General features: G+C 46.4%; 1 protein-coding gene across 1 annotated transcript in view; it reads left to right on the forward strand.

The window, feature by feature from the left end:
• The window catches only part of cul9 (cullin 9), a 57,092-nt gene that overhangs the window by 11,130 nt on the left and 20,698 nt on the right, over nucleotides 1–25,264 (forward strand). The window contains 26 exon segments of the mRNA XM_078288868.1: nucleotides 217–831; nucleotides 1,632–1,773; nucleotides 2,820–3,010; nucleotides 4,457–4,643; nucleotides 5,229–5,447; nucleotides 7,556–7,748; nucleotides 10,039–10,240; nucleotides 10,351–10,541; nucleotides 10,863–11,059; nucleotides 12,703–12,851; nucleotides 13,355–13,443; nucleotides 13,977–14,082; nucleotides 14,977–15,204; nucleotides 15,717–15,807; nucleotides 16,155–16,326; nucleotides 16,448–16,553; nucleotides 16,935–17,030; nucleotides 17,264–17,439; nucleotides 17,812–17,945; nucleotides 19,143–19,328; nucleotides 19,540–19,569; nucleotides 19,963–20,099; nucleotides 21,103–21,285; nucleotides 22,040–22,197; nucleotides 22,728–22,926; nucleotides 23,701–23,872. Coding sequence (XP_078144994.1) covers nucleotides 217–831; nucleotides 1,632–1,773; nucleotides 2,820–3,010; nucleotides 4,457–4,643; nucleotides 5,229–5,447; nucleotides 7,556–7,748; nucleotides 10,039–10,240; nucleotides 10,351–10,541; nucleotides 10,863–11,059; nucleotides 12,703–12,851; nucleotides 13,355–13,443; nucleotides 13,977–14,082; nucleotides 14,977–15,204; nucleotides 15,717–15,807; nucleotides 16,155–16,326; nucleotides 16,448–16,553; nucleotides 16,935–17,030; nucleotides 17,264–17,439; nucleotides 17,812–17,945; nucleotides 19,143–19,328; nucleotides 19,540–19,569; nucleotides 19,963–20,099; nucleotides 21,103–21,285; nucleotides 22,040–22,197; nucleotides 22,728–22,926; nucleotides 23,701–23,872 — 4,549 coding nt within the window.

A 25,264-nucleotide genomic window follows, 5' to 3' on the forward strand; every position in this document is an offset into this window, starting at 1 on the left:
AATAGTTTGACCGCAAGGGAAACGAGCCGGATGCAGCGGAAAGTAATTAATGCTCGGTGCAAAACGTTTGAAGTAATAAGTTTAAATGTACAGGAGTGGAGTATCGTGTCCCATGTGGAAGCATCTTCAGTGCCTTGCTCTGCCGGTTCAGCTTCACGGGGAGTTGAACCGTCACCTCGAGGTTTCAGCTCAGATGGATTGTGTGTTTGTGTGCAGATCCCCGGGAAGCTGCTGTTCTCTCTGGTGAAGCGCTACCTGTGCGTCACGTCTCTGATGGACAAGCTCAACACGGCGGGGGCGGAGTCTAGTTCCGACCGTCAGGACGCCGGCCCCTCCTCCGTCTCTTCCTCCTCCTCCTCCTGCGGCGCCGCTCACCAGACGGAGCACCTGCGCGTCCAGCGGGAGTTCGAGTTCACCATGGCGATGGCCAACCTCATCTCGGAGCTGGTGCGGGTCATGGGCTGGGACCGGAACCGGCAGCCGCCGGACGGCTCGGCGGCGGGGGGCGGGGGGACGTGCGGGGAGGAGCAGGAGGCGGCGGCGCGCCCCGTCATCAGATCCATCTTCCAGCCTCGTTTCTCCGCCTCGCCGGTCGCCCTCGCCGCCGTCGGCTCGGTCGCCGCGCCGCCCGCCGCCACGCCGCCCAAGAAGAAGACGGGCAACGGCTTCAAAACCCGCACGGACTTCGCCAGCCGCTCGGCCTACGTGGAGTACGTCCAGGACAACCTGAAGAGCGGCATGATGGTCCGCATGCTGGAGGACTACGAGGAGGTCAGCTCCGGAGACGAGGGAGACTTCCGCTACAGCAACGACGGATCCCCACCTGTACAGGTGAGGGGGCAGCCTGAACACCAGACTGGGCAGACTGGGCAGGCTGGTCAGGCTGGTCAGACTGGTCAGGCTGGTCAGGCTGTTTGTAGCAGCATGAAATATATTTGGGAGTGCAGACTTTGTTTTCTTAGAGATTTGTCTGTCAGTCTGAGACAAAATTAAAAAAATCACTAAGAATTTGCAGATTGCCACTTTAACAAATCCATTAAAGCTGTCCAGACAGGTAGAACATTATGATATTTTGAGCCAGCAGAAACAGTTTCGACCCGGTCCGGTCCCTGACCTGAACTTTAAGAAACACCAGACTAAAGTTTTGCTTTGAACTTCCTGTGACCCACAGAACCGGACTGGATAGAACGGTCCTGCCACTGTTTGTCATGCTAATTTGTCTAGTTCAGCATAAAATGGCAACTATGTAATTTTGAGTGTTAGTTGCTATGGTGACAACACAGTCTGGACATTAAGGTGTAAAGTCTGTCACACTGTGAGAACTGAGCAGATGAGTCTGTTAGCAAACTGTCAGAACTCAACTGGAAGCTAACGTTAGCGACGAGGCTAACGTAGCTTCATCACAGACTGTACTTCTCTCTCTAGCTCTTCTAGTCAACATTAGCATGTTAGCAATCCATGGCAGCAAGGAGACAGAGAAGCTGCTTTGGTTCTTGCTGTAAAACCTCTCAGCTCAGTGACTTGCTGCGAGTCTCTTCATACAGAAGCTAGTCCAACGGGTCGATTTGAATAGGAATGACTGTTCTATCCGTTCGGGTTCTGTGCTGTAACCCCTCGCTCTCTGTGTCCAGGTTTACTGGAACTCCCTGTCCAGAACCTACTGGGTCCACTGGCACATGGTGGAGATCCTGGGGAACGGCAGCAGCAGCCAGGCGGAGAAGGAGACGCAGGAGAAGGCTTCCTGCCTGACCGAGACGCTCAAACTCACTGCCGGTAACAAACTCCGACTCTATAAAGATTACTGTTGGTAACGGTGTCGGATCTGCTACTGTATGTTAGAGCAGTTTTCAAATGGACCGACTTCAGAAGGTTAAACTCTGCTTTTCCCCTCCTGCATGAATTCCCCACAAGGCCAAGCTGCTCCGTCTCATCTTCTGTTTTCATAGAAGATGGACAAGTTACAGAAAGCTTTGCACATCCTGAAGGAAACGTATCAAACTGCCCAAAGTGACGCTGTAAACATTTTCTCCTCAGATGAGCCGTTTGTTTTTAGGTTTACAGAAATGAATGATGCATAATCGTATATTTCTGTTCAGTGTTTCCTATACAAGGCTTTACCCGGGCGGCACAACCAAGAGGATTGTTTTTTTCTAAAGACGACTGAATTTAAATTCTGTTTTCTGAATTTGTATGGAATGATTTAATTTATTGACGTTGAAACTGATTATAGAAATCAAACTCATGATGCTCTTACCAAGTTTTTATCCTATTAAAACCATATTGCATTGAAAAGTCCTAGATATTTAGTTTTCTTTAAGATATTAAATTGATACTGGACTCTTGATTTGTTCTGACTTGTCTTGCTGTTCTACATTTAGACTTGAGACTTGACTTGAGACTTGTGCCTCAAGACATGAGACTGACTTGGGACTCGAGCGAAGTTGACCTGGTCACACCTCTGTCTATCAGACAGCACCCAGTCGGAAGAGACGGGAGCGTCTCCCATGTGACGCCCAGTGACTGTTGGTTCAGTCTGGTTTTTCAGACTGACCTCTCATCAGAGAGCAGGCTGTGGAAACACCAATACTGCATTTCGCCGTATTTTCATTTAATTTTAAGAAGTGTGCCCGCACTTTTGAAGGCTTTTGTTGATCCACCATGTTGACACACACACTGGGAAGTGGGGACCAGGGACGCAAGAATATGACATCATGGGGGGGGGGATTTGATGAGAGGAGTTGTTCAAATCTGCGTGTTTTGCTAGAAAAGAACAGAACCAAACCCTAGTGAAGAGGTTTCTTCTTCTTCTCCTCCTGCAGTGAGCCAGACGTTCTTCTCCAAGCCGCCCGGCGGTCTGTACTCGCTGCCCTACCTGTCGGAGGGCCTGCAGGCGGAGGCGGGCAGCCTGAGCCGGGCCGAGTGGTGGGAGGTCCTCTTCTTCATCAAGAAGCTGGAGCCCAAACAGCAGCAGGAGGTCAACGGCATCCTGCTGCAGAGCCTCGACGACCAGGTAGGAAGCGGCCAATCACAGGCCGCGCCGCAAGACCCAGGAGCATCCTGGGAAAGTGACGCCGCATTCATGATGTTTTCAAACCGTCAAGACGCCATAATTGTAGTTTTCTGTAGACTTTGGTTTCTCCTGATCAGCTTTTTCACTTAACACACATGAACCAAGTGATAAAACATTTGACTTAAAAGTAATAACAATAATAATAAACTTTATTTATATAGCACTTTTCTTACACAAGTACAAAGAGCTTCCCAAGTTAAAAGAAAAATTTAAAAAACTACTTACGAACAATAAATATGTAAAGACAGTCATTTGAGAGAAAAAAAGTACAAAGTGCTAAGAAACAAACAAGTAACATAAAACAAGAAAGTAGTTAAAAAATAACCTGAAAAGTGAGTTTTAAATTTGCTCTTAAAAGACGACACAGAGCCAAACGTATTTCTTCAGTCGGTTTTAAAGTTGTGGGACGATCAGCTCGTGTCGTACATCTGGGACTTTGGAGCAGTCGAGCGAACAAAGAGACTCTTTGTTCTGCTGCGCCAAAAAGATAAGCATCATTTATTGTTGTGTGTGCAGCCGGCCTGCATCTCCTGCACCGAGTCACAGGCTGAGCGGCAGCTTCCATCTCTCAGATAAAAGTCCAGAAACACATGCTGGAGCCAGGCCGCTTAATGCTTTAACAGTAATCAATCAAATCTTAAAGGAATAGTTCACCCAAAAATTTTAATTCGCTCATTATCTCCTCATCCTCATGCCAGCACAAACTCGGTGAGTGTTTTTTCTTCATACAGCTCAGCAGCAGTTCTCCGGTCCGGTCCTTCGGCTTCAAAAAGGGCAACAAATGTCCATAAAATGACTCCATACAGCTCGAAGGACTCACCCAAGTTTGTGTTGGCTGAGTAGATAATGACCGAATTTTCATTTTTGGGTGAACTATTCCTTTAAAATCTATTTATTTTAAAAGTAACTGGAAGACTAAAGGCTAAAGTGGGACTGATAGGATTTCTTCTGTTAGTTGTAGTTATCAGCTGAGTTCCAGCAGGCAGAGGAGGAGAGAAATGATCTAATTTTAGAGAGAAACAAGACTGAACAACTGCTGTGGAGAGTCAAAGATGCCTCCCAGGTCTCTGGCAGCTGGTTTAGTATTAGTTTCCAGGTTGTCAGAATTTGGTTTGTGGTTGTAACGTGAATCACAAACTAAAATATCCAGCCAGTCGTCGCGTGCTGCCATGAAATGTTAAGAGCTGTGAGCACAAAATGACTTCTGTGATGAGAAAATGAGAAAATGACTTCATGACTCGTTCTCTACACTGGACTAAATATAGAAGCAAGTTTTACCATCGTGTGACTTCATTTCTTTCATGTTTTCTTTTACACCTCCATCACCTTCTCCCTCCTCCTCCTCCTCCTCCTCCTCCTCTTCCTCCTCCCCCCCCTCTCCTGCAGGAGTCGGAGCTGGACGACCTGGCTCTGGTCGGCCTGTCCGTCCCGGGCGAGGTGGCGAAGAAGCTCCTGCACTACCTGAAGCAGAAGCTGCCGTCGTCGTGTCTGGGCGACCTGCTCTGCTCCCACGCCTTCTCCAAACACTACCTGAGGAGAGGAGGAGGAGGGCTGGAGGACGAGGAGCTGCTGGGTGAGGAAGACGCCGCTGACTCTTCACTCTGTAACCTGCAGATCAGTGTCCAGCCTGCAGGATCATCTGTCCTCACAGTCTTGGAGAGCGTGATTTGCTTCTGTGTTTTGACGTATTTCTGAATGAAACAGAAAGTTAGGGCGGTGGGAGGGGCTTATTTGAATATTAATGAGATATGGAGGAAGTGGGCGGACAGCAGTCTGCACTCTCTCCGCCTCCTCTGACCTAACTGTCAATCAAAGGTTACACCCCTTGTTATGCAGTAATTGCTGGTTAATTTAATGTGTTAAATCATCTGGAAAACAATTATTACAGTATTAGTTTTTATTCTGTTTTTGACCCATTTTCAGGGTTACCTGGCTCTCTAAATGATATTCGCTGCATCAGTAATCATCCATCACATAACAAAAGTCACATAAATGACATATGGTTTTAGAAATATTCTGACGTTGTTAATCAGTGGTTTGTTTGTGTTTCTTTCTGAGTAAACTGATGGGATTAAGTGGAAAGTCTGAAATCTCGTCCTAGCTGTGAAAACGTTTAGGCGTTAAAGACTGACCGGATCCTGTCTGGTCTGTCCTCCAGCTGAAGGCTCCCTGGGTTCCTCGGGCCTGGGAGGAGGACAGGGCGCCTCGTCTTCGTCGTCGGCCTCGGCCTCCTCTTCCTCGGCCATGGGCTCCGTCTCCAAGAAAGCCAAGAAGGAGATTCCCGTCGACTCGGGCTGCGGCAGCCCCGACACCGAGAGCGAGCTGCCCACCGAGGACGACAGCAAGTACCCAGAAGACCTGGAGGAGAAGATGAAAGGTGGGGAGGGTGTGTGTGTGTGTGTGTGTGTGTGTGTGTGTGTGTGTGTGTGTGTGTGTGTGTGTGTGTGTGTGTGTGTGTGTGTGTGTGTCCATTGGGGCTGTGCCGATTATTATTTTTTAGCTGACGATAATTTGTCACACAAATAAATGCGATCAACGATTGAACAACTAGTTAAAGTAGTGAAACAATTTCGAAGACAGGTACACACTTGGGTTTATTTATTTGGGCTTATTTATTTAAGAGAAAACAAAAAATAAACCGAAATGTGCGACTTATAACTTGTGGTGCACGACTGTATGAAGCGTCCTCTTAGTGAGTCAGGTAATATTTACCTCCCACTGCTGTTATCTGAAAAATCTCTTTTAAATTCTGCCCTTCCTTCCAAAGAATACACTCATTTTCTTGAGAATTACAAGCCGCTGAGTCACAGACTCGCCCAGTCAACAAGGAAATCCCTCCGGCTGTCTGGATCAAAGAGAAGGCTGGGAAATGTTCACCAGCTACCAGTCAAATGCGAGTTAATATTTGCCATGTGTTTAGTCTAGTCTAGTCCACCACACAGTTCAGCAGCTCAGATTAAACTGTCTGCACCTGTCATTAGATTGTGTGTTGGTTTAAATCTCTGTGTAGGTCTGGTAGTCTTGTGTTGTGTCTCTTCCTCCATGATAAAACCCCAAAATCAGTGATTCTGTGATCTGTTGCTCAGGTAGAGGAGACTGGAGCATCGCTTTATGTTTGATAAACCTTTTAGTTTGAACAAGTGTAACACTGAAATTCTTCCGACTGGATTTCAGTGTTACATTTGAAAGGCAAGTTTATTTTATTAAAGGAAAAGACAGTGATTCACTTAACCACACGCAAGTGACAGGACTAGTTTTTATATTTTGTCAGAATCTGTGGCGTTCCTTTATGTGCTAGAAGTGATTTTCAGACTGTTCCTCCTCAATGGCAGTGAATGGAGAGAGAAGAAAACACAATCCTCCAGTCTCCTCTACCGGAGCAACAGATCACAGAATCACTGATTTGGAGGAAGAGACACAACCCAAGACACTACCAGAGCTACACACAGCTGTAATGCGACCCGGCTTCCCAGCTGGGTGGAGTTCTCCGTTTTTAAACTCTGTGATTCCCCCGATTTGGCGTTGAAACAGCAGCCAGCCGGCAAACTTCGGTGTATAAAACGAACCGACCCAGTAGCTGAAAGGCCGTGGAGCGGAGGCACAAACGGCAGCGGCAGCCGTCCTGAAAAAACAGCTGCATAGAACACGGTTTAACTCCAGGCCACGCCCCAATCAGTGATGTCACGGCAGGTGCTTTGCCTTTGACAGTTGATGCAAAACACCTGCTGTGATATCAGTGATGGGGGCGTGGCCAGAAGGACAACAAGCCTGGCGGTTTCAGCCCGTACAGAGCAGTGCAGCAGTCTGTGACAAAAAACTCAGTGACTTATAACACATTGTCTTTAGATGTGAGAGGGTGTCAGACTTTAGTCTTTTCAAAGTCTTTTCAAAGTCTTCTAGTGCATGGTAGGCATTAGTGTTGCCAGCAGCCTCACACACAGGGAAAAGGGACAGTGCAAGATTTAAGATGAACAGTACAAACAGATTAATGTTGTGTATGTTAAGTCCAACGTTGAGCTTCTAAGCATCCGTTTAACATCTCAAATCTACAAATTCAGTCTGTGCAGGGAAGTGATGCAGGATCTGACTGTTTCTACTGTTTCTCCCTCCTTCACTCTGTCCTCCTCCCTCCATCAATCTACCCCCCCACCCACCCATTCCTTTCTTCCTCTGTCATCCCTCCCTTCATCAACCAATCCACCCTTTCATCTCCTCCTGTCCAAATCCCTCCCAAATCTCTCCATTCCTACCTCGCTTCCTCCTTAAATTCATCATCTATCCATCCCTCTCTCTCTCCTGCTTTTCTACTTTTACCATCTTAACTCTATCATCCCTCCCTTCTTTAACCCATCCATCTAATCATCCTTCTCTCTCTTCTACTCCTACTCATTCCTTTCCGTCTCGGTCATCCCTCCCTTTCTGTATCAATCCATCCGCCCATCACTGATTTATTCATCCATCCATCACCCTCCTCCCTCCCTCCAGTGTTTAACAACCCGCGGCTGCAGGGGAAGAAGACGGCGTTGGAGAAGCTGGGCGAGGTGGTGGAGATCCTGAGGAAGGGCGGCTCTGACTCCGCCCAGCAGCTGGCTGGGATCCTGTTCATCACCAAGCTGCTGGAGGAGGAGGGAGCGCAGGAGAGGAGCACGCTGAGGACCGACTCCGCCCAGACCATACGGTGAGCACATACAGACCTGCAACCGCTTTGCAGACCCCCAACCCCCATTCAAAGACCTCCAAACATCCCCGCAGACATCCACAGACCCCTAACCCCCATTCAAAGACCTCCAAACATCCCCACAGACATTCACAGAGCCCTAACCCCCATTCAAAGACCTCCAAACACCCCCACAGACATCCACAGACCCCTAACCCCCATTCAAAGACCTCCAAACATCCCCACAGACATCCACAGACCCCTAACCCCCATTCAAAGACCTCCAAACATCCCCACAGACATCCACAGACCTCTAACCTCCATTCAAAGACCTCCAACCTCCCAAACCCCTTCAAAGACCTCCAATCTCCCTCCACAGACTTCCAACCCCCTACACAGACCTCTAACCCCTTTAATGACCTCCAACCCCTCTTCAAAGATCTCCAAACCCCCCACAGACATCCACACCACCCTCCATAAATCCCCTACAGACCTCCAACCCACAAACCCTTCAAAGACCTCCAACCCTCCTTCAGAGATCTCCAGTCACCCCCACAGACTTCCACAGACATCCATAAACCTTCACCCCCCCCTTCCAAGACCTTTAGAAGTCTTTAGAAAAAGAACACTTTTCAAAGTAAAGCTCTTAAGATGATTCTGAGCTTTAATAGTAACTAGCATTAATGTTTTACATTTATATTAAGCATAATTTTTAAGGGTGTCAGGTGTTTTTTCCACATTTTCATAAAAACCCAGTCACATTGAAGTATATTGTGATAGGTCCACTGTTTTTTCACTTGCATTAAAAAATCAAAAGTCTTAAATTTAACTTGCTGACACTGTTTGCATACTTAGAGGTGTTTTTTAATCTAAAAAAAACTCCCATGAGAATAAGATAAAGATCAGCTCTACAGCAGCATTTAGTCTTTTACCTGACTCTCCTCCAGAGAGACTCCACTGAGGTCAACAGTAAAATAAGCCTCGATTCATAGATCACCAACATTACAAGCAAACAACAGTAAGGAGGTCAAGGATCAGAGGTCACAGCACCCTGACAACAGATGGAGCAAATATTCCTGTGACCCTAGAATGATCATGATGATGGAGGAATGTTAGGAAAAGAAATAAAATGAGGGCTCATAGAAGTAGAAGGGATTTTTTGAGAGTAGTTAGAAGGAGAGGGGATTGATTCAGTGGGCAGGAAGTGACGAGAAATACTTATATAGTGTGGAGAAAAATATTTTGGATCCATTTCTACCATTTCAACCATTTCTCAGAGTCTGATCTGAAGTCAGTGAGTTATCTCCTGATTTTCCTCACTGCATCAGATCACTGCATATTATTCATCACATTGGGGTGACACTGGTTTTACAGCAGTCGGCTCAGTATCCTTCTCTCTTCTTCAAGATAATTTCAGATACCGAGCAGATATAGAGTAGATCCCTTAGTCGGCTTCTTTATCGCTGTTTTCCCCCTCAGGACAAACTCTGCTCCTTCTGAAACAGCCTGCCAACTTTACACTCCCACTGTTTAAATACTTAGGCTGGGAGTGTCTGGTGGCATGAAGTCTCTCACTGTTATTACTACAAAGCTGTGTGTGTGTGTGTGTGTGCGTGCCAGGCAGGCAGGCTAGTCTCCACCTTTATGTGTTTTCCCTATGACATAATCACTTCATTCATCAAGTCCAATCACTGTACAGGAATGATTCGTCACATTGGTGCAGAGACTTATTTAGACATAATACTTATCAGTCTCCATATAGACAGTTGACTATGCATAGTCTCTCCAAAATGCTCTTCACTGTCTCTGTGTTCCCCTCTTCAGCCTGTAACTGAAAGGTCGCTGGTTTGAGTCTCCAGACTGACACGGGGGAGGATTTGTCTTTAGCTGAGCAGAGATGGACGAGCTCATACTGCTTGTCTTTGAACACAAGGAGCTGTATATTTTTTTGTCTAGGGATTACCACAACATTAACAAAAAGACACACGCTTAGAAGGTCATCGCCCAACATTTACCTTTAGTAACACAGTTTGCAGAACTTTTAGCTTCCCACCTTCTTTGCTAGCTAACATCCAAGATTGGAATTGGCAGGCTTGTAAGCCGGTGTCAGACAGTGTTCCTTACGTAAAATAAACCTATAACTTATATATTTTTGAAAAGTTGGTCACCTGCAGACCAAAGATGTGTACCCTCCTACTTTTTCTGGCAACTCCTCTCTTCCCTTCTTTGCGACATCGCTAGCATTTTCTAAGCACCTGCTCTTTCTCAGTGTGAACGAGTAAATAAAGAAAGTTCTGTCTTCCTTCTTCAGGGACAAAGTGCTGAAGCTGCTGGTGGAGCTGCTGGGCGGTCAGTCTAAAGAGGTCGTGATCGGCGCTCTGCGACTCACTCGCCTCCTCATGCTCAAATACGAGTGGAGGGTTTCCTTCGCCACCGAGGGCGGAGTCAAAGCCATCCTGTCCTGCATGCAGGAGTTCCCCTCCGTCACACAGGTCCAGCAGGTGGCGCTGGCGGTGAGTACGGGTCGAACCGAGTGGGATTTTCAAGGCGGGCACCGATAGATCTGGATTGAAGTGTATTTTGTGTGTGTTTGAGCGTGTGTGTTGGTGTTTCACCCCGTCAGACGCTGAAGGTGATCACCGGAGCCAGTAAACACGACCTTCGCAGCGTCGGCAGCAGTCTTCCTCTCTCTGAGTCCGGCACCCAGATGATGTTGGAGATCTTCGCCAGCATCGGCTCGGCCACGCCCGAGGGCTCCAAAGGCCTGCTGGGAGCGATCCCCGCCGCCATCGAACTGATGCTCAAGACTAAAGGGTAACAGCTGCGTTTATATTTTACACTTTATTTAACTGACACTCGTATCCAGACGGATTTACCATGAGTGTAATATTTCTAACCTAACAGTTTGTCTTTCAGAATTCTTTGACATTTAATTTATGTACTTAATAGGTTAACTGTATTTGCCAACTATGTGTGTGTATTTAAATGCTTATAAAAGAGCAGTTGTAGTCACCTAGCTAAGGCCAGCCACTTTGAAACTGACTATAATTGACTTGCTGACATATTTTCGACATTTGATTGATGGGCGTTTGAATGAGAAGATATCTGTTGCCCCCCCCCCCCCCCCTCCTCCAGCTGTATGCTGTCTGTTCGGAATGGCCTGCTGGTCATCATCATGCTGATCTCCAACCATAAGAGCCTGGCGGAGCAGCTGGTGGCGTGCGACGTCACCGCCGTCCTGAAGAAATGTCTGTCGGCGCCCCGGGCGGAGACCATGCTGGCCATCATCGCCCTCAACCACATCTCCATGGTGCACAAGCTGGAGAGCAAAGGTACAGCTAACCTCACACTAACGTGATAAACCATTAACACAATAACAACGTGCAGACAGTAGTGTCATAATCCTCACAACATGTTCAGTTTCACATTAAATTAAACTACCGACTGCTAATGTAGGCCTGGGCAATAAGTCAGTACTATGTTTTATTGTGTTTCAATAGAATCATACCATGATGAAATAATGATATCAAGTTATCATGATACACTTTTCTGTTGTCTAAATTAATGGTAAAAGCAGATATATGGCCTACTGCAATGTAACAGTAGTGATATGAGTACTGTAGTGTAACAGTAGTGATATGGGTACTGCAGTGTAACAGTAGGGGTACTGTAGTGTAACAGTAGGGGTACTGCAGTGTAACAGTAGTGATATGGGTACTGTAGTGTAACAGTAGGGGTACTGCAGTGTAACAGTAGTGATATGGGTACTGTAGTGTAACAGTAGTGATATGGGTACTGCAGTGTAACAGTAGGGGTACTGTAGTGTAACAGTAGGGGTACTGCAGTGTAACAGTAGTGATATGGGTACTGTAGTGTAACAGTAGTGATATGGGTACTGTAGTGTAACAGTATTGATACTGTAGTGTAACAGTAGTGATATGGGTACTGCAGTGTAACAGTAGTGATATGGGTACTGTAGTGTAACAGTAGTGATATGGGTACTGTAGTGTAACAGTAGTGATATGGGTACTGTAGTCTAACAGTAGTGATATGGGTACTGTAGTGTAACAGTAGTGATATGGGTACTGTAGTGTAACAGTAGTGATATGGGTACTGTAGTGTAACAGTATTGATACTGTAGTGTAACAGTAGTGATATGGGTACTGCAGTGTAACAGTAGTGATATGGGTACTGTAGTGTAACAGTAGGGGTACTGCAGTGTAACAGTAGTGATATGGGTACTGTAGTGTAACAGTAGTGATATGGGTACTGTAGTGTAACAGTATTGATACTGTAGTGTAACAGTAGTGATATGGGTACTGCAGTGTAACAGTAGTGATATGGGTACTGTAGTGTAACAGTAGTGATATGGGTACTGTAGTCTAACAGTAGTGATATGGGTACTGTAGTGTAACAGTAGTGATATGGGTACTGTAGTGTAACAGTAGGGGTACTGTAGTGTAACAGTAGTGATATGGGTACTGTAGTGTAACAGTAGTGATATGGGTACTGCAGTGTAACAGTAGGGGTACTGTAGTGTAACAGTAGTGATATGGGTACTGCAGTGTAACAGTAGTGTGATATGGGTACTGCAGTGTAACAGTAGTGATATGGGTACTGCAGTGTAACAGTAGTGATATGGGTACACTACAGTGTAGTGTAACAGTAGTGATATGGGTACTGCAGTGTAACAGTAGTGATATGGGTATTGCAGTGTAACAGTAGGGGTACTGTAGTGTAACAGTAGTGATATGGGTACTGTAGTGTAACAGTAGTGATATGGGTACTGCAGTGTAACAGTAGTGATATGGGTACTGCAGTGTAACAGTAGGGGTACTGCAGTGTAACAGTAGTGATATGGGTACTGCAGTGTAACAGTAGGGGTACTGCAGTGTAACAGTAGTGATATGGGTACTGCAGTGTAACAGTAGTGATCCTGTGGCTGGTCCCATGCTGACTGTGTTGTGTGTCTCAGAGTCGAAGGAGGAGCTGGACTTTAAAGACACGGAGCTGAAGATGCTGGTGGTGAGTCTGAAGGAGCTGACGGCCACCAAGGAGGTGATCCTGACGCTGGAGCAGCTGCTGTGTGACGACGCCTCGCAGCTGGAGGAGGAGCGCAGCCAGGTGACGTCCTGCTGCTGTTCGGTCTCCCACAGGTCACCTGTCAGTCAAACAGTGTGGGCGGAGCTTTGATTTCCTGTTGCTGCAGTTTGAGTTGTTCTTCTCTCTGTCTGTTCAGCCATGGTGGCTGTCGCTGCTCATGCTAACTACCCAGTTCTTCTTCTTCTGTTGATTCCAAACAAAGCGGAAACGTAAAACGCATCACTTCCTGTGCAGCAGAGGATTTTTCCCAGGAAAGAGCAACAATGGAAAAGCTTCATGACACAAACGATTTATTTAGATGAAACTTTCAGCAGTTATCTGCATGTGTCACATGTCAGTTTTAAAGATTTTCTCTGACATGACTCGCTTCGCAGACCAGGGATAATTTTTTTTTTTGTTATTTGGTGATCGCAGTAGTCGGTATTGATATTTTTTCACTGATGTGTGCTTATCTGCCCATCTATTTATCTGTCTGTCTACCTATTTATCTCTGTCTGTGTACTAATAACATGTTGTGTGTGTAGGTGACCCGCAGTCGTGACACCTACCAGGACCTGGTGCGGCTGATGGAGCAGCACCGGGCCGACCGGGCCGTCCAGCTCTCCATCCTCAGGTACTAAACCACAGCCTGGGCTCCCGACCTTTGACCCTGATCTAAACTCACACTGTAAAGCAGAATCTGTCTTTATAATATTGTACTGAGGATATAAAATGTATACTTGGCTACTGATGCTAGTGATGTAACATGTACTTGTCTACTGGTACCAGTAATATATACAGTATGCAGTGCTGTAAAAACGTTTGCACACCCCTTGAGTTTTTGCACAATTTCTTGGGCTACAAAATTATTTTAAAATGAAATTATTTGAAATTTTCTCAGCCAAAAAAATTGTGCAAAAACTCAAGGGGTGTACAAACTTTTTCACAGCACTGTATGTATACAGTATATACCTACTGGTACCAGTATTATAACATAACTGATAACATGTATATATCTACTGGTACTAGTAATGCACCGATAATTAAAATACTATTTTAATGTTCTGCTGTCGGTGGTGTTGTTTCTGTGGTGGAGTTGCTCTGTTGACCACATGAGGAGATCTTAGTGTGATACCAGTCAGAGTAAATTAAGTGTTTGTCCTGCAGGATCCTGAACAAGTTCCTGGATAACTACCAGGAGGACGTCCTGCCGTGGCACGAGAGCATCGAGCCCTGCCTGTCCTCCATGACGGCCTTCATCAACGACCGAGAGGTGAGCAGACAGACATCACAGACCAGGTTCTGGAGCAGCAAGGCGGCTCAGGGGTTAAAGGGGCGAGAAGTACGAGTTCTACTGTCAGATGGCAGAGGATGAGCGTAACATGTAGGAGGAGATAATGTTGCTGCAGTTCCTGCTGGTCTTATTGGGGTCATAGATTATTACCTTATGCCGTCCTGTGAGCAGAAGGCCCCAGGTTCGATCCCCCAGGACCCTCAGCCTCAGTAGTGATAGTGATCGGCTGACCTCTGACCTTTCATTCATCCTGTATTTAATCAGTTAGTCTCTCAGTTTGAGATATCTTTTTCAAAAACATTTGCAAAGGAAATAAAACTCAGTCAAACAGTCAGGAACATACATTATCATAAAGAAAAAATATATAAAAAATATCACACAATGAAAAGCAATTCTAACATTACAGAAAAAGTGAGATATCATTGTTTTAAATCATTGAGGGCTCAAAGTGTTTTGCAGTCTGTTCCTTTTTATAAGGTGAATAGTATCAGAAACCAGCTGATTAACTGAACTAACCAGTCCAAACCACTACTAACACCTTAGGAACCACCTAGATACACCTTAGCAACCACTATTAGCACCCTAGCAACCGCCTAGTAACACCCTAGCAACCACCTAGTAACCACGAATAAAACCCTAGCAATACTCTAGCAATCTCCAAGTCAAAGTGACTGTTTCTTGGACAGCAAGCACACTCATTTTGTGGTAGCATCAGTACTGGATTTAGAAGCCAGTAGAGGTGTGAGGAACAGGAGCCTTATAGATAAATATAACACACTGCATTCCCCTTCTTCTTGTTGAAGACCAGCCATCTTTTAGATCTCAGTCACAGTGGTTTGAGAGTAATCCAGTGTTTCTCCCTCGGCGCTGCAGGTCGTCCAGCTGTTCATCCGCTTCCTGTACCGGCTGGCGTCTCTGAACAAAGACTACGCCGTGGTGATGTGTCGGCTGGGGACCAAGGACGCTCTGGTGAAAGCTCTGGACAAACACAGCACCAACCTGCTGATGGTCACCGAGCTCCGAGACCTCATCACCGACTGTGAGAAGTACGCCAGCCTCTACAAGAAGATGACCACCAGCGTCCTGGCAGGCTGCATCCAGGTGAGAGGGGGGAGGGGGCGGGGAGGGAGGGAGGGAGGGAGGGGGGGAGGGAGAGGCAGGTGGATGACAGAGAGAGATATAGATCAAGGGAGAGAGAGATGGAGGGATGAGGCTGGCAGGACACATCCATGTAAAGGATAGAGAAAGAGAAAGATGGATAGGTGAAGGGAGAGATCGATGAGGAGGTACAGATGACAGGAGATAAAGGGGATGAGGAGAAACAAGTGGATAAAGAGAGGAGGATGGACAGATGAATAGTGAGATATAGGTGGATGGAGAGAGACAGATGGAGATACAGTATGTTGGCAGCATCCAGGAGAGACAGGAAAGACTGGGAGGGACAGAGGGATAACATGTGACAAAGGTCCTGGCCCGGATTCGAACCCGGGACGTTTACAGGACGGTCTTGTTTACATGATGCGCCTTAGACCACTTGGTCACCAGGACGCCCTGAAGTCTACATCCTGTTGTTGAGTGTGTGACCCGCTCTGCCTCCTGTCCCGTCCTGTCAGATGGTGCTGGGGCAGATAGAGGAGCATCGCCGCAGCCATCAGCCAATCAACATCCCCTTCTTCGACGTCTTCCTCAGGAATCTCTGCCAAGGTTCGTTCAGCTCACTGGAAAACAGAGAAACAGTCCTGACATCCCATAATATTTCAGTTTAGTTTGACTGGTCGGAGACTTTATGAAGTTTATCAGCCAACTGAAACCCACTTTGCTCTTCATGTCCGTTATTTGTATTCATCTTATATATTATAACTTACTTTATTTGGTATTGGTCATCTATTAATCTATTAATTAATAACAAAACAAAGTTTATTATAAAGTTCAGCACTGAGTTAGAGTACTAACACAATATATGTTTGGGATCAATTAAAAATGTAAACAAAATATGTTTTTATTTGCTAATGAGAGTATTGGTCTTACTGGTCTTACTGGTGTCTCCTCAGGTTCCAGTGTGGAGCTGAAGGAGGATAAGTGCTGGGAGAAGGTGGAGGTTTCGTCCAATCACCATCGAGCGAACAAACTGACCGACAAGAACCCCAAAACATACTGGGAGTCCAACGGCTGCACCGGCTCCCACTTCATCAACATCTACATGCACAAAGGCGTCGTCATCAGGTTCGTCCTCAGCTCCGAGACGCCGCTCACTGTTTGAACCAGCCGGGTCACGTGTTGGGGTCACGTGTTCGGGTCACATGTTCGGGTCACATGTTAACCCCACTGCTCTGTGTGTGTGCAGACAACTGGCGGTGCTGGTGGCCAGTGAAGACTCCAGCTACATGCCGGCCCGGGTGCTGGTGCTGGGAGGAGACGACCCCACCAACATCAACACCGAGCTCAACACGGTGAGTCCAGCAGCTCGCTCCGCTGGATCTGGATTAGCTGCTCCTCCATGTCAAACAGCAGCGGTCTGGAGAAGTACATCCTTGTTCTAACTGGTGGGCTCTGATTGGCTCTGAGTTTGAAACAGAATTCTCCCACAATCCTTCATTCTTCCATCATTAGCTACAATGCTAACTACTTCTGCGAAGTAGTTAGCAAGTAGTTGTTTTATCTGTCAGGACTTGGCACAACTTTACTTTGTGTTTCTGCTTATGTGTGTTGGTGTCTGTTGATTGTCGACAGTGTTTCTGTCATGAAGCTAAATGAAGAAACAGGCCAACCTGGTTCAGTACAATGTTCAGTCTGTGTGACTCTGTGAACCCGTCCTGCCTCTCTGTCTCCAGGTGAACGTTCCTCCGTCGGCCAGCCGGGTGGTTCTGCTGGAGAACATGACCAGGTTCTGGTCCATCATCCAGATCAGGGTCAAGAGATGTCAGCAGGTCAGACAGAGCTTCTGCTTTATATCAGTGGTGCAGCACTTACTCTGGTTTCATCTTCAGGGTTTTAATTTTCACACAAGGTTCAGCACTTCTTCCTTAAAGGACTCTGGAAAAGTAGCAGTGTGTGAAGTAGACTGAACCATCCCTGCTCCGCTCTGCTCTGAACACGCTGTATACTGTTCGCTCTGTCTCTGATGTACGGTTGAAGTATTTTACCTGCTCCCTGCCGGCAGGGCGGGATCGACACCCGGGTCCACGGGTTCGAGGTTCTGGGTCCCAAGCCGACGTTCTGGCCGGTGTTCAAGGAGCAGCTGTGCTGCCGGACTTACCTGTTCTACAGCACCAAGGCCCACACCTGGTGCCAGGAGGTGATGGAGGACAAGACCCAGCTGCTGCAGCTCTTCAACAAGTAAGAACACTGCTGCTGCTAAATACTGCAGTACTACTGCTGCTGCCAAATACTGCAGTACTACTGCTGCTGCTAAATACTGCAGTGCTACTGCTGCTGCTACTACTACTACTACTCTTACTGCTACTGCAACTATAGCTGCTGCAGCTCTTTAACAAGTAGGGATACTGCTAGAAAATACCCCTAGTACTACTACTAGTCATTACTACAACTCTTACTAAAACTACTACTACTGCTTATTACTACTATTAATAATAATTGTGTATCTCCTTTGTGGATTGATTTAATTCAGATTAGATCACATGGCACTGGAAGTAGCTGTAGGTTTAGAGTCTAGTTTTAATGTGTGTGTGTGTGTGTGTGTGTGTGCAGACTGAACAGCGCTCTGAGACATGAGCAGATGTTTGCGGATCGTTTCCTTCCGGACGCCGAGGCGGCCGAGGCTCTGGGCCGGACCTGCTGGGAGGCGCTCATCACCCCCATAGTGCACAGCATCACTCTGTCCGGTACTCACACACACACACACACACAGGCAGGTCTCTCTCTGTCCCTTATGTATGGAGAAAACAAATTCAAAAGGTGGCCACACATTGTGAAGCTCCCTGCCTTCATCATGCTGGGAGACATTTTAGGAGTTTTTGGCTTTAATAATAATAACACATTTTATTTATAAAGTGTTTTACATGAAACTCGTGATGATCATTTAGCATCAGGAAGGATTTTCCAGATGGAGCGGCTCGTTGGCTCGGTGTTACAGATGATCTGGTGTGAGGTTCAGATCCAGTCAGCATTATTTCAAAAGTCTTGACATCTTCCTGTACTGAGAGCTGGTCAACCAATCAATCTGATTACAGACCGGCAACAACCAATGAGAGTTGAGTGCAAGAAAAGTTTTGAAATATACAGGAAGTGTTGGGGGGAAAATGCTTCACCTCTGTGTTTGTGTTGTAGGTTTCATGTTTCCAAGTTTAACTGGTTGGCAAAGTGTTTGTTTGAATGATGCAGTCTCCGTCTGGGCCAATCAGGAACCAGTATGTCTTTGGCCTGTAGTAGCAGCGCCCCCCTCAGGCCAGTCAGTGTTTTAAATGCTGAAACACAGCGGTGAGACGCATCAGACCAGCCTGTCTGGACAACACATGGACAAACGAGTCACCAGGCATCGCAGCGCCCCCCTCAGGCCAAACTCTGTCACTGTGAAATGCTGCAGTGGAGCAAAGAGACGCAGAATTCCTCAAAAGTCAAAATCCAATCATCTGAGATACTGTGTGGGACAGACAGACAGGCAGGGGCCGATACGTATCCCCTCCCTGATATAATCATTGAGGACAAAACAACTTGAGTGATTGATTGATTGATTGGGTATAACGAGGTACAAACAGCAGTACAACCCAGAGGAAAACACATAAAAGCAACTTAAACACTTGTTTCCAGCGTTCTCCTCGATGGTTTACAACATCAAAACAAAGCAAAACACAAAACACGGACAGTATGACAGTGGAAAAACAATAGAACTTTGACATTAGTACTCAAATTTAATCCATAACCTCTAATGAAGTAAAATTCCTTGTGTGATGTCCGGTGTTCTCAGTCATTCACTCATTTAGTTATTTTCTATTGTATGATAAACATTTTCAAGTCGCTCTTCAAGTCCACATTCAGACCCAATCAACAAAATGTCTTATTAAATCCCTCTGTCTACCCAGAATCCTCGGCGCCCAGCCCTCTGTCCTGGCTGCTCAGCGAGTATCTGGACAACGCCGAGTCGGCCCGCCGCTGCAAGAGCCGGGCGGCCATCTTTAACTCCCGCGTCCGCCGCCTCACCCACCTCCTGGTGCACGTGGACACGAGCCGGCTGGACACCGAGGAGCTCAAACCCCCGGTCAAGTCAAGTGAGTCTGGGAACAAAAAAACTCTCAACACCGTCCGCCCAGACGAGGAGAAACCAGATGTTTAGAATAGATCAGGACTCCAAATGATGGTTAATAATAATAATAATACAGCTGATGTGCATCTTAGAATAAAATGAATACAGGATCTGAGTCTTTAGTGTTGTGGATCAATGCAGTCCTCCGTGTTTAAAGGTATTTATTCTGTTTGCAGAAGGTATCAACCGAAGCAAAGATCTGAAGAGTAAGTAACAGTTCAGAGGCAGTTTGCTGCATTTTGGTTTGTTGATTTTTGCGTTTCTGTTTCTGTGTTTTTTTTCCCATGAGTCTCTGCTGACTGAAGCCTCAGGCGGGACGCGCTCACACTCCCATCCTTTTCTTTCACTTTTTGGCTGCTGTTACCATTTTTATTATTTTTCTACCAGGTTTTATTTTACTTAGATTTTCCCATAACGATTTTTAGTCAGAAGATTGACCTTTTTTGTTTCTTTTCAGATGGCAAAGAAGGACAAAACAAAGGCACCGCTTTGTCTTTCAGTTTTTGGCTGCTGTTTTCATTTTTATTTTTAATTTTATACCTAGATTTACTGAGAACTGTTTTCATTCAGAAAATCAACCTGTTTAACTTCTCTTCCAGACGGGAAAGAGGGTAAAAACAAAGACAACGCAGCGGCTTCGTCTTCTTCTGCGTCTTCCTCCGCCAAGCCCAAAGTGAAGAACACCAGCAGCATCGCGGGCATCGCCCTCTGCTGGCAGGGCGTGGTGCAGCGCCAGGTGAGACGCGAACCTTTAACGTTTTTTCCAGTTAATATTTCTCCCCTCTAAATCATTTCTTTAATGTTGAATTGTCTTTTTAAAAGTAGCTGTCAGGTCATGAATCCATTTTTAGTTAATAATACTAATAATAATGATAAGAAGAAGAATAAAGTCTGTTTGTGTAGCACCTTTCATTCAGAATTGTTACGCAAAGTGCTTCCCATAATAATAAATAAAAACGGGAAATAAAATAAACCAGACTTAAACATAAATACTGAACAAGCAGTAAAATAGTTGATGCAAAATAAAAGAATAAAACAGGATAAAATAGATTATTAGACTAAAGGTTTATATTTGAGTTGATACTGAAAATCTATTTAGGATGATTTGAGGATATTTTCTAGCACAAATCTGTGTAACAAAAACCTTTTTTAAAGTAATATCTGCTGCTGCAGAAATCTCAGATATCGAAAGTTCCATACAAAATGAGATGTGTACTGAGGAGGTTCCAGGGGTTCTTGAGGAGGTTCCGGGGGTTCTTGAGGGGGTTCCGGGGGTTCCAGGGGTTCTTGAGGAGGTTCCTGGGGTTCTTGAGGGGGTTCCGGGGTTCTTGAGGGGGTTCCCGGGGTTCTTGAGGGGGTTCCAGGGGTTCTTGAGGAGGTTCCGGGGTTCTTGAGGGGGTTCCCGGGGTTCTTGAGGGGGTTCCGGGGTTCTTGAGGGGGTTCCCGGGGTTCTTGAGGGGGTTCCAGGGGTTCTTGAGGAGGTTCCTGGGGTTCTTGAGGGGGTTCCGGGGTTCTTGAGGGGGTTCCGGGGGTTCTTGAGGGGGTTCCCGGGGGTTCTTGAGGAGGTTCCAGGGGTTCCCTGGCAAAATGAAGAATAGTTTAATGGCGCTATAATCCAATAGATATTATGATATTATACCAGTTGTGTAATCACAGGTTTCACTCTCACCACTGTAATCTCTTATCTCTTATATATCTATATTATCAATATGATATTTGATACCGATATCTCCCCCCAGGTGAAGAAGTTCCTGGACTGCAGCTGCAGCCTGCCGGACCTGGTGGAGCGTTACCGCTCTCTGTACCTGCGGCTGAAGAACGCCATGGAGGAGCTGTTCGGCCAGCAGACCGCCTTCGTCCTCGCCCTCCGCCACGGCTTCTCCGCCGCGCTGCTGCAGCTCTCCATCCTCAGAGCCATGCATGTGAGTCTGCTCGCCACCAGGGGGCGGGGCCAGGGGCGGAGCCAGGCGTAACGCTGCGCTCCTGCATGCATTAACATTATAGTTTTGGAATTGCACAAAAAGCAACTGTGGTTCAGTCCTGACGCACATATGACGACGCATTTTATGTTATTTGACATAAAATAGATGACATGATAATGCTCAGCTGTACAGTGGTTGGGGATGGTATTGTTTAGATTTTTTCCGATACCGGTGCTAAAACGATAGTTTTAAAACATACCGGTTTAAAACATAAAACTTTTTTGGGCATTTCCGCTCTATTAGACAGTCACAGTAGAGAGAGACAGGAAAGACCAGGCAGAGAGAGGGGAAGACCTGCAGCAGAGGGAACCGGCCGGATTCAGACCGAGCCGCTGAGATTAGGACTCTGCCAGTGGAGCCACCAGGACGGGACGCCCCTCCACTGGACGCCCCTCCACAGGACGCCCCTCCACGGGACGCCCCTCCAGGGGTCGCCCCTCCACGGGACGCCCCTCCATGGGACGCCCTTCCAGAGCCTCTGGGGACGACCCTCTGTAATAATCTGCAGCCTGCAGTTTAGGGTTTTAGTTCCACATCTGTTCCTGTTTGGTTCTGATTGGTTCTGATGCAGGTTGGAGCGCTGAACATGTTCCTGTTGGACACTTTGTTAAATTCTGAAATGTAAATGCTGTAAGTGTTTGTTTGTAAGTGGCGCTGTGTGTGTGTGTGTGTGTGTGTGTGTGTGTGCGTGCAGGTGAGCGAGCGCTTCGCTCAGTACATCGACCAGATGATCCAGGCCAGCGGCTCGTCCTGCGGCAGCGTGGAGACTCTGGAGCGGCTGCAGCAGTTCCTGGAGCCCATGCTGTTCCTGTCCGGCCTGGAGCTCGCCAACACCTTCGAGCACTTCTACAGGTCTGAGGACAGGCCGCCGCTCACATGACATCACTCATGATGTCACTCATGATGTCACACATGACATCACACATGACATCACACCTGGAACATCAGATGCAGCTTCAGACACATTTTACAGAGCATAAAACTGGATTACATACAAGAGATTACATAAAAAACTAGTCAATAATAATGAATATCAATATATTAATTATCAATATCCTAATATGAATAAGGGGTGCAATTAACAGTTACTTTATTGGTTAATCTGTTATTGTATCAGTTCATTCATTAATCTAAGTGACTAGTTTACAATAAAATTATTGCAGAATATTACATCATTATAACCAAGCCAGATTTAAATGTGTTTTTTCCTGATAAGCCCCAGATAAGATGCTGCATTCATTTATTTGATTTCTATTTATTATTTATTGTATTCCATTTCATTGTATTCCTTCTTTTCTATTGTAAGTCCTGTATGCCGTGTGGTTTGCTGACTTGTTAAACGCTCCGTGTCACCGTGTTATAACTGAAGTGTGTGTGGGCAGGTACTACCTGGGCGACCGGCTGCTGGCGGCGGGGAAGCTGTGGCTGGAGAGCGCCGTGATCGATCAGATCGGGAGCTGCTTCCCGAGCCGCTTCCCGCAGCAGATGCTGAAGAACCTGAGCGAGTCCGCCGAGCTGCAGCAGGAGTTCCACCTGTACAGACTGCAGCAGCTGGACCGGAGCCTGCAGGACCGAGACCAGGTCCCACACACACACACACACACACACACACACACACACACCTGTACAGACTGCAGCAGCTGGACCGGAGCCTGCAGGACCGAGACCAGGTCCCACACACACACACACACACACACACACACACACACACACCTGTACAGACTGCAGCAGCTGGACCGGAGCCTGCAGGACCGAGACCAGGTCCCACACACACACACACACACACACACACACACACACACACCTGTACAGACTGCAGCAGCTGGACCGGAGCCTGCAGGACCGAGACCAGGTCCCACACACACACACACACACACACACACACACACACCTGTACAGACTGCAGCAGCTGGACCGGAGCCTGCAGGACCGAGACCAGGTCCCACACACACACACACACACACACACACACACACACACCTGTACAGACTGCAGCAGCTGGACCGCAGCCTGCAGGACCGAGACCAGGTCCCACACACACACACACACACACACACACACACACACCTGTACAGACTGCAGCAGCTGGACCGCAGCCTGCAGGACCGAGACCAGGTCCCACACACACACACACACACACACACACACCTGTACAGACTGCAGCAGCTGGACCGCAGCCTGCAGGGCCGAGACCAGGTCCCGCACCCGCACACACACACACACACACACACACACACAGACCTGTACAGACGCAGAACCAGACAAATGAGCAAAAAACTCAATTCACGATGGAATTGTCCTTTAAACAGTCCTGAATGTGACCTGATGCAGTTTGTCCCTCGCTTGTTGCCGTAGATGATGGAGGAGGACTGGCCGGAGGCCGAGGACGAGGCGGAGGTCCAGGTTCTGGTTCTGTCTCCACGCTGCTGGGCCGTTTCCTCGCCGTGTTTCCTGGACGAACCGGGAAAACACTTCCCACCGCAGCTGTGCTCCTACCTGAGCCAGTTCACCCAGTTCTACACACACAGTCAGTACACACACAGTCAGTACACACACACACACACACACACACACACAGTCAGTACACACACAGTCAGTACACACACACACACACACACATACACACTGTCAGTACACACACACATACACACACACACACACAGTCAGTACACACACAGTCAGTACACACACACACACACACACACACACACTGTCAGTACACACACACACACACACACACACACACACACACACAGTCAGTACACACACACACACACACACACACAGTCAGTACACACACACACACACAGTTCAGTTCCATTTCAACAGGAATTGTAATTTGGAAAAACCTACAGGAAAAAGAATTGGAATTGAATTCAATGAAATTCTGTGAAATTCCATGTTTTGTTCAAATTTTTCTTTACTTTCTTTTATTTCTTTCTTATTTTTACTATTTTCCACATGTTAGAATAACAGTAAAGACTCAAAACTATGAAATAACACAAATGGAATTATGCAGCGACCAAAAAAGTGTTAAACAAATCAAAACTATCTTATATTTTAGATTCTTTGCCTTGATGGAAAGACAAAGGCTTTGGAAAGAAATTCATACACAGGATCAACTTCACTATTTATATTTGACTAAGAAACTCATTTCAAGCCTTTAGATCAGAACGCTTTAAGAGAATGAAACAGAACATTCAGGTTCAGACTGACTGAAGGTGAATTATAGTTTTGTTTTTAATCTTTTCATTTTATTAATAATTATTATTGAGATAAAATCGTATATCGAGATAATTTTGGTCAAGATAATCGTACTGTGAAATTTTCATATTGTCACAGGTGTAGTTTCAAGATGGTGTCTACAGACTAGAGACAGACTAGAAACTACAGACTAGAGACAGACTAGACACTACAGACTAGAGACTACAGACTAGAAACTACAGACTAGAGACTACAAACTAGAGACTACAAACTAGAGACTACAGACTAGAGACTACAGACTAGAGACAGACTAGACACTACAGACTAGAGACTACAGACTAGAAACTACAGACTAGAGACTACAAACTAGAGACTACAAACTAGAGACTACAGACTAGAGACTACAGACTAGAGACAGACTAGACACTACAGACTAGAAACTACAGACTAGAAACTACAGACTAGAGACTACAAACTAGAGACTACAGACTAGACACTACAGACTAGAGACTACAGACTAGAAACTACAGACTAGAAACTACAGACTAGAAACTACAGACTAGAGACTACAGACTAGACACTACAGACTAGACACTACAGACTAGAGACTACAGACTAGAGACTACAGACTAGAGACTACAGACTAGAGACTACAGACTAGAGACTACAGACTAGAGACTACAGACTAGACACTACAGACTAGAAACTACAGACT

Source organism: Centroberyx gerrardi, chromosome 15, assembly GCF_048128805.1.
Source record: "Centroberyx gerrardi isolate f3 chromosome 15, fCenGer3.hap1.cur.20231027, whole genome shotgun sequence".
Lineage (NCBI taxonomy): Eukaryota > Metazoa > Chordata > Actinopteri > Beryciformes > Berycidae > Centroberyx > Centroberyx gerrardi.